Source organism: Gracilinanus agilis, chromosome 5 (assembly GCF_016433145.1).
Source record: "Gracilinanus agilis isolate LMUSP501 chromosome 5, AgileGrace, whole genome shotgun sequence".
Lineage (NCBI taxonomy): Eukaryota > Metazoa > Chordata > Mammalia > Didelphimorphia > Didelphidae > Gracilinanus > Gracilinanus agilis.
In genome coordinates this window covers 74,226,025-74,240,266 of record NC_058134.1, presented here as the reverse complement: position 1 = coordinate 74,240,266, position 14,242 = coordinate 74,226,025, and the positions used below count along the sequence as shown (strand labels likewise).

General features: G+C 38.4%; 1 protein-coding gene across 4 annotated transcripts in view; it reads left to right on the top strand.

Annotated features, from left to right (window-relative positions):
• The window catches only part of NRP1 (neuropilin 1), a 197,076-nt gene that overhangs the window by 71,079 nt on the left and 111,755 nt on the right, over positions 1–14,242 (top strand). For all 4 annotated transcript variants that reach the window (XM_044678433.1, XM_044678435.1, XM_044678436.1 and 1 more), the window contains one exon: positions 7,434–7,615. In XM_044678433.1, coding sequence (XP_044534368.1) covers positions 7,434–7,615 — 182 coding nt within the window. The remainder of the gene's footprint in view (positions 1–7,433; positions 7,616–14,242) is intronic.

Genomic DNA, 14,242 nt, shown 5'->3' with positions numbered 1-14,242 from the left:
ACCACAAAGAGAGCTGCTATAAATATTTTAGAATGTACAGCTCAAAGCACTCCCCAGGTCTAGGCTAGCATCATTGGCAACACGGAAATTGACTTTGGCTCTTTGGAGAGTCTGAGTTGAGATGATGGTAGCAATGGAAGTGAGGAGTGGCATTATTATAAACTAGGAATTGGGGAACACTCTCCAAATGAACTCTTCTTTACTCAAATGAGCAAGATTTCACAGGCAGCTACTCACAGAGATAAATTTGCTTAAGATTTGACTCATTTCTTTACTTTCTTGAGGAGAAACTTACCCTAGTTGGAAAAAAAATATACAGTTATTATAATCCCAGAACAAGAAACAAATCTATGTCTTCTGTCCCATTTTCAATAATTCAAAAAACCAGGAGGCCATGTAGATTTGAAACCTAGGAGTCATCTCCAGCTCTGGATTCTCACTCACCATCTATATTCGATCAGTTGCCACACCTTACAGACTCTTTTTTTCCTCAGTATCCTTTATAATCATCCTCAATTTTCTTATATCACAACAACCCTGCAGTTTCTAACAATCTTTTTTGCTCCAAAGGAAACATGTTGTAGTGAATTGAGGGCTGTTCTTAGAGTCAAGAAGATCTGAGTTCAAGTCCTGCCTCTGAGGCATGTTGATTTTTGCAGTTTGGGGCATGTTATTTCGCTTCTCCTTGCCTTGAACAATATTCTAGGCTTTTCTGACTTGACTTGTGAAGCAAATTTTCACACCAGATTAGATAAAGTCATACCAAAAAATTCACATTGAAACCCCAGTAATTTTTTTTAAATTATACCTTTGACTTAATTTCAAAGTAAAACATTATGATAAAAGACAGTATTTTCTAATAAATAATTTGAAATCTCAAGCATTTGAGAACAGTTTTTGCTACCCAAGTCCCAATGGTCAAACCAAGTAGTTGATGACTTGCTTACTCTGTGTCAATAACACAGTTATAGAGTCATGGAACCTCAAGTTAAGCAATAGAATAGACAAAGAAAGTTAAATAATACTTTCCGCTTTCAAGGTACTCACAGAATTTTGAGGGAGATAAGCAAAAATTGTACAAATAAAATACATTTAGGATAAATCTGGGGTAGCCTCAGAGGGATAACACTAAGATTAAGGAGAACTGGGAAAAGGATCCTTGTAGAAGGAGGAATTTTTAACTGGGACTTGAAGGAAGCCAGGAAAGCTAGGAGGTAGAGATGAGGATGGAAAGAGTTCCAGGTGTGGGAGACATCATTGTAGGAGGAACATCAAGGAGGCCAGTGTCATTGGGTCATAAGAAAAGCAATACCAAGCTACTTTAAGTGACTATCCTAAGATTACACCACCAGCTAGAGGTAGAGCAGGAATCAGAATACAGATCTCTTGATTTTACTCCAGAAATCAAGATTAATTTGGATTAATCACAGATGCCCAATCTAAAACATTCTCTTCTTCATTTAATTTTCGATTCCCAAGTATTTTGCCTCATATTTGGAAAGACCTATTCCCTTTTGGGTATGTGTAAAACCAATTTTGGATAATATAACGATTGTACCCAGGCATTCATTTGCAATATTTGAGCTATTTGTCTTGGTTTAGTGCACAGAAATAGACCAACAAAGAATCCAAAGTACACACATCTTTGGCAAGTGAAAATTATACTGCTGATGCTATATTTTCACTCCTGTTTATATCAGGGGTCAAATTTCACCAATGTATTTGTGTTTCAGCATGAGAGAGAAGGTCCTGTTGGAAGACAATAGAATCATCCCCTAACATCAGTGGTCCCTATTTGTTGCCAATATCTGGCTTCATGAGGGCAGGGACTATATCTTTTTTATATTCTCTGCCTCTGCCAGCACCTAGCACATTGCCTTACATGCTTAGGTAATGCTTGCTGAATTTAATTAAACTGCTATAACACTTTCCAGAAACCCTGAGGAGCTAGGTACAGTAGCTCAGACAACACCCTACAGTGGATTAACTTTCTTTCTATTAACAGATTTCAGTATCTAGAGACTCAGGGGTCATTGATACAGTCACAAGAGAAAATGAAAATTAAGCAAAGTATAGTAATCTTCTCTTCAACACTGCAAATGGATGAGGTCTCCAAATGCCACCCCCCGCCCTCTTTAGTGAGTGGATGCATGTCTCATTTTCTCAACACTTACTTCTCCCCTTACTTGGCTCTTTTCCTAAATCCATAACTCATAAACCTCCCAAAAGAAGAATTGGTCACTCAGTAAACCTTTCAAGAATTCTGAGGATTCTATATTCTTTTATCACCTTTATGGAAAACTGAACCATCCTCATTATTATTTAATATTTGCTCTGTACCTAGCTTGGCAGGGAGACATCTGATGGTGTCCAGGGAAGGGAAGACATGGTCCATCTCTTCAAGGAGGCTATATTCTTAAATAAGATATTACTTAGATCAGTTGGAAATGAGGACACTAAAGTGTTTGCACACTCTGTATGGAAAGAAGTAAAGTAGGGTAGTACGCTTTTAAATCAGAAAAGAGAGTACTTGACATTCCTTCTGGGAAGCTCAGGAAGGAAAAGTGTTGTGTTTTTTCCCCCTCATCAGTTAGGAGATTCAGCGAAGAGGGGAAGCTTTTAAAAGACAAATCGACTCAATTGGATCTGTGACCTCATTGATTTGGACATTTTTTCCATCAATAAAGATTACAACTCATTCATTTCTCGCTTTCCTGTCTTGTCTATATCCTCCCATAAGTGCCCCAGAGGGATTCACCTAACATGTTGCAGAACTACTCCCTTTTTCCCAATATTGGGAGTGCTTGGGCTTTCTATCATTCATTTTCCACTCTCACTACATTACCAATCCATCTTCTTTTTTGAAGATGCATTTTTAGGTTACTCCTTTGCCCTTATCTCCTTTTTCTTTTCTTTTTTTTGTTATGAATAAGTGAGCCTGCTCACAATCACCATGCACTTTTCCAAATTCTCTCAGTAGTACTTATTTTGAGATTTCTGGGAACTATAATTTCCAGTGACTCATAGGTATACAACAACAGTGGCAGGTCAATATTATTTTTAGCGAGACTTGCAGGGAAAGTTTTGTTGTTTTTGTTGTTGGTGTTTTGTTTTTTTTGTTTTTTAAACCCTTAACTTCTGTGTATTGGCTCCTAGGTGGAAGAGTGGTGAGGGTGGGCAATGAAGGTCAAGTGACTTGCCCAGGGTCACACAGCTGGGAAGTGACTGAGGCCAGATTTGAACCTAGGACCTCCTGTCTCTAGGCCTGACTCTCAATCCACTAAGCTACCCAGCTGCCCCCTTTGCAGGGAAAGTTTTGGAATCAATATAGATGCTTTGTAGTTTCCCAAAGGCAATCCATCCTGCTCCTCTCTTGTTTAATTCTAGATTCAACAAGCTGTCCATCTGCAACATTTAAATGATATCTATATCTATGTATATAATCTATATTGATATGTAGATATTATATGTATTGAATCACATTTACCGCTATTGACATAGTTCTAGATCGTAGATTGGAGAGAGTCGTGGGCTAGGAGTTAAGAAAACTCATCTTCCTGAGTTCAAATCTGACCTCAGATACATCCTAGCTGATTGACCCTGGGTAAGCCATTCAACTCTGTTTGCCTCAGTTTCTTCATCTGTAAAATGAGCTGGAAAAGGTAAATGCAAACAATTCCAGCATCTTTTCCAAGAGAACCCCAAATGGAGTCACAAAGAGTCAGACGGGGCTGAAACAACTGAACAACAATAACAGGGACAATAATAATGTGTCACTTTGAATCCAGATACACCATCCAGACATCAGTGAGGGAATCTAGAATTCTCTCTATGTAAGATGTAAACTGGTACTGTGTACATTTAATTTTCTGTGTTCTAAATGAAGTTGAGTCTACTTTCTTACTTCCATTAGCCAGATTTTTCAGATCTTCTAAAATTCCAAATCATCCAGCACCTCTTCAATGAAGTCTCCCTTGATTCTCCAGATAAAAATGATTTTTCTCTTTTAAAATTTTCCTAAAGGACTTGATCTAGATTTCCTTCTCTACAAAAATGTCATTGTATTTCATATCATATCATAGTTATTTGTGGACATGCCATATTTCCTTTTTTGAATGTAAGCTGCTGGAAGGCAAGGACCATCACTTTTTAAAATCTTTCTATCCCGAGAACCTTCCACAGTACCTTATGGTTTTGTTTTGTTTTTTAGTTTTATTTTATTTTTTATTTCATTGGTATAGATTGAAAGTATCTTGCTCTGAAAATGTCATCAATATATTTGGTTTTGGTGTGTGTGTGTGTGTGTGTGTGTGTGTGTGTTTAAACGCTTCCCTTTCATCTTGGAATCATTGCTAAGTATTAGTTCCAAGGCAGAAGAGCAGTAAGGAGTTGGCAGTGGGGGTTACATGGCTTGGCCCAGGTCTCCCAACTAGGAAGTCTATGAGGCCAGATTAGAATCCAGGACCTCCCATCTCTAAGGCTGGCTCTCAATCCACTGAGCCACCAACTGCCCCCAACTCCCATCCATTGATAGTCAACTCATCTGGATCATCTGGATCACCCAGTGCAATGAGTTTAGCCTAAGATGCAGAGAAATACATTTCCACCTTTGCTGCTAACCTTCCTGCTACTATGGGATTCTTGTCATCCCAGGAAAAGCAGTGTTTGTCATACACTGGTAGCAGTAACCGAGCAATGCAGGCCGGCTGGGAGATCCAAATTTGCAAACTCAGTATCCTGGGCCCCAGTCCAAGGCAGCCTGGGTGCGTTGCTGCAGTGACACATTTTGTCTCCAGAGAAGGTTGCTGGCACAACACTTACATTCCTGGCGCTGTATTTGCCACTGACAAACTTATGGAGTGGAGCTGGTATCAACTCCAGAGGGAGATGCAAGCTGCTTTCTTAACTTCACTGGCAATGATATAATTGACAAGTGGTGATGGTACACTCTCCTGACTATTTACAAAAACTGTTATTGGTGAAACTCTTCTCTGGCCTCTGTTTCTTGGTTCTCTGAAGGAGTGTGGCTGGAGTGAAGTGACAGCTGCATTTCCTTTTTCAAAGGATGAGGCATCAGTCATGTCTCTATAATCCAATTCCTGCATGTGAAGTTGTGGTCCTTGAAAATACAACAGAACCCATCTCGTACCGTGGAGGAACCTTCCTCTTTCTCCATTCACTTTAATGATGTTGGGTGTTGGCCAAGCAGAGAGCCTGGTGGTTACTATTAGCTGCCATGTCAATTTAAACACTAGCTCCTTAAAATTGCCAGTGCCACAACTGGGCTTTTTCAATAAAAGATATCATTTTACCTGAAAGAAAGGACTTCCAAAATGCCCTCAGTTCTTCAGAATGCTGACCCATCTCACTTGGTTTGTGCTTCGAAGGCAAAATGCACCAAAATTCAACCACTTAATATTCAGATCATGTCAAGATTCAAGCAAAAAACCTATATGACAAAGCCTAGATGCACAGTAGCTAGTTCAGTCAGAAAACAGGCCAAATCACAGCTAAATTATAAGAAATAGCGGAGCAAAACAAGCAGACCTGGCCTGTCAAAGAGGAAACAGAGATAAAAGAGAGTTCTCCATCTAATGCCAATTTATTTGGCTTGAATGAATAGGAGATAGTGCTCATTTCAGCTGCCCCCCTCTTTGAATGTAAAAGGCTGGTTCAGAACTTTGAAATATAATGCTTTCTTCTTCCACCTCCTCCTCTTACACTTCTTTCTCTTCTTTTAACAAGCAAAGCAAATCCCAGAGCATTGAGAAATGAACAATTCCTCATTCCCTAGCTTTGAAATGGGACAGCAATGCTAACTAGCCAAGTTATGTGTACTAGAAACCTTGGATGCACCAGAGGAAATGCAGTTAATGCAGTGATTCACATATGTTAATGCTTACAGTTCCATCAATGTCAGCTTTATTTTCTCCCTGATATACACCAAAGCTGGCATGCAGTTTTTACTGATGAGGTAATGTCATTTTTAATTTAAAGACCCTTAAGCTGTCCACTTTATCCAGTGATATCATCTATGCGATTGTCTCTTGAGACTTTATGTAAACATAAGTAATGTGCCCAAGATAGCTTAAGAAAAGGGTCATTAAAGATGACATTGGTCATCATGAGGAATCTTTTTTTTATCCTTTGATCTCCTAAAAATTGTCAGATATACTTTATGTTACTGCCATTTTTAACTGTTCCTGAAATTAAAGTGTCCCATAATTTTTGAAGTCAGTTAAATGCAGAGGTAAAAGAAAGTTCTAAAATGAATAGATGATAACATTCTAATGCCAATTCTAGAAGAAAAATACAAATTAGATTGTCTAATTTCTACTTGGCAATATGTATATGTATATTTTAAGATTAAAAAGTAGAAAGTAACATATATACATTTTTATATGGGGTGAAGGAGAGGGAAAGAAAATTAGATTAACTTTTTTGCCTTGTTCTCTTCATATTATCTTGAGATGGTAGGGTGTGTTGGGGGATGAGGAAAGCATTAGTTTATTCGTGCTGAGCTCTCTGCTTAAAGTGCTAGGAAATGTTCTGTCTTCAATACAAAAGCTGTAGTTGTTTCTTTAATCATATCACCAGTATTATTACTAGTCTTATAATATCATCACTGGACATTTTCACGTGTTATGCCTTTCTCTCAAATAAGGATACTTTTAAAAGGAAATCAAGTTGAATGTTGTATAAAATTGGCTGACTATCTTTCTCTCTTCTTTTAAAAACAAAATTTATTGGAGAAAAAAACTTAAGTGTTTTGGTCCAAATTTGATTCTAGAGAAGAGAATTTGTGAATTTGGATATTGGTGGGTTGGGATTTGGGGTTATTTTGGTGGGGAGGTTTGGTTGTTTTGTTTTGTTTTTTCTTTTCCCTTGAGTAGTCTGGAGTGTAGTGGAACTGTGAACTGAGTTAAATAGTTAAGAATCCATTTATTATTCTGTGGCCATATGTTTAGAGGCTAGTTCACAGAAATCAAAGTATTGTTCATAGAGAGCTCCAGCCAAAGAGACATTTTGAATTCATAAAAGAACTTCACAGTTTGAAAAGAATGCAGAGCATTATGTATTGACACCACTGCCATAGACAAAGAAACACAATTTAATAATACAGAATTGTGCTCATGAGATTTCCTTTTTCTTGTTAATTGGTTACTTTAGCTGACATTGTCTGCCAGTATAATGGACACCATTCTTCCTAATAGTTCTGCGATGCCAGATGATGTCTACAGACATGATGTAGTCCATTTTAATTATTTCATTTTGCTAGATTTCACTGTGTGGTGGAGTCATGAATGTGAGTAGCATCCTTGCCCATCCCTGCCTCCCTCCCCCAACAGTCTACACTGCTCCATCTTGGGCTCAGAATTTGCTGAAACACTTCTCTTTTCACTTAATGTTTTCTCCCTATGCTTGTCCATCAGGTATGACTACGTTGAAGTCATTGATGGAGATAACGCCAATGGACGTTTATGGGGCAAGTACTGTGGAAAGATAGCTCCTCCTCCTGTGGTATCTACCGGGCCATTCCTATTTATCAAGTTTGTCTCTGACTATGAGACACATGGTGCTGGATTTTCCATACGCTATGAAATTTTCAAGAGAGGTGAGTGAATGAATGATAATTGGACAGACCTTAGCCTGTGTCTTTTTTTTTTCCACTTAACAATAGGTGGTTTTAATATTTCATGAGAGAGAGTGAAGCAAAGGATGGAGAGAAGTACTTAAAACACACACTCACACCCCATTTCTGGGGAGGGAACAGATGGAGACAGTGTTGTTCAGATGCTGTGACTGGCCAATTGAATGTGCTGTGGTAAAACTGTTTTATAAAAGCATTTCTTTTTACTTTTCTCTTTCTTTAAAGAAAATAAAAGAGTTAAGCCATGCTCAGAGCCTGGTTCTTTAATCCTCTGAGTAGCCAAAAAGTCCCCTTTGAAAACAGGATTAGCCCCTTTCCACCTTGAATTCATAGAAGTCCTATCCCTCCTAAAGGGCCTACACCACCCCCCTCCTTCTTCCTACCCCCCACCTCTCTCTTTTTCCTAGCTACTATATTCAAGAATGTCTGGTCCTCAGAAAGCCAACTCCTTGCTATGTTAGTTTCCATCCCGGTGGGAGAAACACTAGGTCCCTATTTACCCTAGTTATTAAAATAGCCTCTTGGAGAGCAGAGGAACAGTGGGAAATGCTATTTCCTTTGGGAACAGGAATAGGTCACCACCCTAATCACTTGCTAAACCTTTTATTAGGGTGCAGCAGTGAGGAGGCTTTGTGAGGTAACTTAGAGGAGAGTCTGGTTCATCATATGCTTCAATTCCCAGTGGAAACATTAAGCAAATTAATTAATTTTTAAAAGTGTAACTTTACCTGCAAAACACCTCACGGAATGCTGTTATAGCCTTCAGATTCCTCACACATATTAAATATGGTGCTTTCCTCTGGTCTTAACTGTTTGAAACTGGCACTCTCATGCAGAAGAGTGAGCCAAAGTTTGCAGAAACGTGGGAAAAGGAAGCAGGCTTCGGTGATTCCCAAATTGACTGTAGGATAAGCTACAAACTCCTTAGTGGGACAGTTAAGGCCCCCCACAACCTACCTTCCTAATGTTATTTGACGTTGCTCTGTTTCATGCCCTGTAAGTCACACTGGGTTACTACTTGATGTTCCTGAGCCACTGGCAGACTTGTCCTGCTACCTTACGTTCCCATGGTCCATTCTTCCTGCCTAAAGGAATACAACTCTTTCATATTATATCACCACTTCTTAAAAGACTCACATTTCTTTAGTGCCCAGCTCAGTGGGCACCTCTTAAATGGGAAGTCATTCTGGATTCTCCAGTTGGAAGCAATCTTTTCCTCCTAAAATATTCCCAAACCACTTTGTCTCGATATGTTCTTTCCCTCTTCATATTGAAATTTGCAATACACATACTTCTATTCATGTCCTATTCCACTGTTGGATATAAGCTGCATGAGAGGAGGGACCATGTCATCATTTCATTTTGATATCCTCAGAGCTGATCATGGTACCTTGTACCTTTTTTGTCTTCATTATCATTTTGACCTTTGGGCAGTGAATTCCTGGTGAGGGAAACTTGACCAGAACAGATGGACAATCTATTTGCAACTCAGATCCTTTGAAAATTGCTTGGGACACTGAGAGGAGAATCATAGAACCAATAGGTGCCAGCCCTCTATTTGCTCTATCACATTGACTCAGGTCTTGCCCATAGAAAACATTTTTAAAATAATTGTACAATTGAGTTAGAATTTTTTTAATGGCATCACTTTATTTTTTAATTCAATGATATTTTATTTTCCCAATTACATGTGATAATAATTTTAAACATATTTCCCAAAATCACATGATCTTCCCTTCCCTAGCTCCAAGATGGCAAGCAATTTGATCGACACCACTCATGTATTATCATGCAAAACACACTTCTGGACTGATCATTGTTGTAAAAGCACATTCATACAAAACCAAAATCCCAAAATGAAACTGTAAGTGCACTGATGTGAAAGATAGTATGCTTTGATCTGCATCCATCAGTTCTTTCTCGTATGTGGATAGCATTCCATCATAGGTCTTTCAGGATTGTCCCAGACCACTGCATTGTTGAGAGTAGCCAAGTTTTTATAGCAGATCATCATACAATCTTGCTATTATGGTGTACAATGTTCTCCTGGTTCTGTTTATTTTGCTCTGCATCAGTTCACATAGATCTTTCCAGATTTTTCTGAAATCATCTTGCTTATCGTTTCTTATAGCACAATAGTATTCTATCACCATTATATGTTGCAATTTGTTCAGCCATTCCCAATTTCCAATTCTTTGTCACCACAAAAAGAGCAGCTATGAATATTTTTGTACAAATAGATCCTTTCCCTCTTTAAAACAATAAATTATCTCTTTGAGATGCAGAACCCAGTAATGGTATTACAGGATCAAAAAGTATGTACAGTTTTATAACCCAAAATAATATCACTTTCAAAAAATGATTACAGTACTTATATTTCAGTAGATTCATACTCTATGTCATAGTCCCTTAATGTTGGGTTAGCAATGAATTAGGAGGGATAAAAGTTTAATACACTATGAATATGGACAGATTTTTTTTCCAAGTAATCTAAACATTGTTGTCAAAAATAAAACTAGACCTGTGGCTACAAACTAAATTACAAAACCACAAATCCACATTAACTATGTTGAATTGTACTTTTATTTATTTTGTTAAACATTTCCCAATTTCATTTTAATCCGGTTCTTCACACAGGTGAGTTTAACACCTCTGATCTGAAATATAGTAGAATTCTAAAGCTAAGTGGTTAATTGAGGAGTTCATTAAGAACCCTTCAGCACAGATAAGGCTTTCTTAGGCTTCAAAGAATACTAGCCTAATTCCAAAACTCAGCTCAAATACTACCTGCTTCAGAAGCAGCTAATGCTTTTCCCTCTCAAATAGCTTTCCATCTATTCTATATATAACTTCTACATTACTTATTTCACAGATTGTCTCCTTGTAAACCTCTTAAGGACATAACCACTGTTTTTTAGCTTTCTCTATAGTCTATATAATTAAATATAATAATTAATATAAATAATTCTCTGTAATCTCTATAATTAAGAGGTACTTAATCAATGGTGGCTTGACTTGATGATTCTAGGATTTATAGGCTCATAGATAATAGAACAGAGACTTTCAAAGACAGAAGAGTAATATGGGATCATAGAATTAGAGGTTAAAAGATGGAAGGGACCGGAGGTTATCTACTTCATAATTTGATTGTTGCACCCAGATCCTGACTTTCTTTCCTACCTTAAGCCACTTCCAAATTCTATGCTAAACTTTTAGAGCAATCATAAGGTAGCTCTCCAACTTCAAAATCTATGGTGGGTGTCCACTGCCTGCTAGTTCAAATCTAAAGTGGTCAGCTTACTTTTTATAACTCAAAACACACTATCAACCAGTCTCCTATAAAGGAAGGCTCTTCATGTGCAAGTAAATACTTGTTTCACATCATGGAGAATATGCTGAAGAAAAAAATTCCATAATGGAAAATCTTTGGCTAAAACAGACATCTTAACTCTCCATGATACCTCTGTTCTAGGCAGGAGTGGAATCTCACCTTCCCTAGAACACAACTGATGAATAACTTTATGCCTTTGCATCTAAAATACTTCCTTTCAAGTCTCACCCATTGTGTCCAAAATCTAGTCACAGAATGACTTTTCTTCCCCAATTTAATGATATCATGATCATTACTTTTTTTTAACATGCATGTTCAGCTAAGTAAATAAACCAAAATCACCTGTGTTTAGTATCCATGCTTTCCCCCCCACTTATTGATACATTACCGGTTTATGATCTCAAATTACCACATGTATCAGTCAATCAAGAAATATTTATTAAATGTCCATTATGTGTCATGTACTGTGATAGGTGCTGGTATAACAATGACAAAAATGAAAGTCTCTGCCCTCAAGGGCTTATATTCTATCAGGGAAATTGCATTACAGTAATTAGACCAAAGACAAAATTCATGTCTTCTATTTCTTATGTATCTAAGTAAAATGTTCCCTGCACTGCAATCATTCAATAAATCCTTGTTGCCTATTCTAAGAAATGCATCTTCACATACACATGCTTACATAAATTTTTATTTCAGCAGTAAACGATATCAGAGCTTCTTGGTATAAATTCATATTTATTGAAGATACTTTGCTTCTGTTAATTCAATACACATGAATCATCTTAATTATATTGTAATACAACCATGAAATTAGTCACTCACCTGTTGACCCTGAGACTCACAAGCATTAAACTCTAGTTCTTAAGAAAATCAGGCCATTTTTGTTGCCTCTAGCTTCTGGGGCAGTACCCTCATGCACTCTCATTTTCCTGGGGACCATTAACATAGCTTTTCTCAAGATATTTCCCTGCCCAATGGGCTGTCAGCCCTCTGCCCATGGAACCCCTGAACATATGGCTTAATGCTCACTCTCCTCTACCCAGTCTGAACTTCCCAGTCTGAATTTGAATTTGGGAAGACTTTTAAGTCAGATCCATCCTGACCAGTGACCTGAACAGTCTGGGTCAAGACAGTGAGTCTTTTGTTGGACTCAAGGGTTCTGGGGAATGTTAGAATTGTGGGTTGACACATGCAGATTTTGAATGTAGAAAAATAAAATTTCCACTTTTGTGTCTACAACAGTGAAACATGACATTCTTCCATGTGCGCCATATACATCTGGGCTAGCAAAGGGTCTACAAAAATGTTTACTGGCCTGAAAAACCTTTTTAGTCTTGTGTCAGAGTACTTGCTAATTCTCTGTTTCTTTCCTTCACATTCACTTTCTCTCTCCCTTCTCTTGTCTCTCTCTGTCTCTGTCTGTCTGTCTCTCTTTCTCTCTCTCCCTTTTCCCTCCCTCCCCCCTCTCTGTCTCTCTGTCTCTGTCTTTCTCCCTCTCTCTCTCACCCACTTGTATTTCTTTTTCCCTGCCTGCCCCCTCTCTCATCCCTCTGTTTCTGTCTGTCAGTCACACACACACACACACACACACACACACACGAACACACACACACACACACAGAGCTCTATTTCAGTAATCTTTTTGGTCTAATCTATTTTATGAAGCCTTTTTATTTTTGTTTTAAATGTGTGGTTTCATGTCTATAGAAATTCCATCCATAGATGCCTAGGGGTACATCCTCCATAACTTATGCTCTTAGGAAATTCCCCAGAGCACAGAGTGGTTGAGTGACTTGCCCATACATGGCCACACAGTTGTTATATGTCAGAGTCAACCTGGACCCAGTTCTCACAGACTTCAAGGCTAGTCCTCTATCTCTTAAAACATTCTGCCTCTCTTTACAAATTTATTGCATTTTTAAAAAGGTGTCAAAACTAGTTTTGTCAGATGATGGCTAAAACTGAGAACCACAGAATCTGAGAGAGTTGGAAAGGATTTTAGGCATCATCTAACCCAATAGAAATGAAAATCGAGACCCGTGAAGATGAGATAACCAACCTGAATGTCATAAAAGGCTCTGCCACATCTAGAGTCAAGATTATAATGTAAATGATAACGAATGTGCTGATTATGCTTTGCCTTTTATATAACTAATTCACTCTTTTCACTAATAATCCTATGATTTAAGTAGTACTAGCATTATTATCCCCATTATACAGGTGATAAAATTAAGGCTCAGGGAATTAGGTGACTGACCTAATATTGCACAGCTGCCATGTGTCAGAGCCAGGATTGAAGTTCTTTTGTACTACCAATTCTCAGTGTACCTTCCCAAAGTTGACAAAATGGAGAACAGCCTAAGGAGTACACTGAAACCAGCTATGCCAGTGCTGCCTTTTATTCCTGTCAGGTGGTTTTTAACTCCCTCAGCCCCATTACCTGAGCAATTTGGGGGCTGGAGAGAGAATAGAGCTTCCTTTACTTTTATTACTCAGCAATGGTTGTTAGAACATAACTCTTTCCTTTTGCCTTGCCTCGTGAGGACCTGACCACACTGACTTGGGCTCAGTTCTACTGAGTTTTACATCCTGAAAATAAACAGTTTTAAAAGGCTATCACCTTGCTTTTCCTTTATGTGTTAATGACTCAAACTTTTCTAGTTCCTTTTTGGCTAAGAGGCCACCAGAGTAACTTAAAAAATTGATTTGCAAGCCACATAGGAACAAAATGGAATCCCACTGACATCTCAACTTTGTTGTGTCCCAAACCGGAATATCCTCCCTTCCCCTTTAAATTTCCCAAGTTCATTAGATTTACTCTATCAGCGTCCATCTTGTCTCTTTCCTGATTCTTGAAATAGAACTAACCGGAAAAAATTGTTTATAAAGGAAAGAATGAGCACACCTGTGGTCCATGATGCAGGGGAGGCTAAGTCTCGTAGGTCACTTGAGTTCAGGATTTCTGCTTTCAGAAGGGCTAACCCCAGTCAAGTGTCTGAACTAAGTCTAGCATCAATATGGTGCCAGGGAAGGACCAGCAGGCTACTGAGGGAGGTGCAAACCCACCCAGATTGGGAAAACAGAGCCAGTCATAGTTTCCATGCCAAACATTATTAGGATATGACCACTGAGTGACCACTGCCCTTTCAGCCTGATTCAAGATAGAGATCCAGACAAGAAAGTAAGGGGGAGAGAGAGAGAGAGAGAGAGAGAGAGAGAGAGAGAGAGAGAGAGAGAGAGAGAGAGAGAGAGAGAGA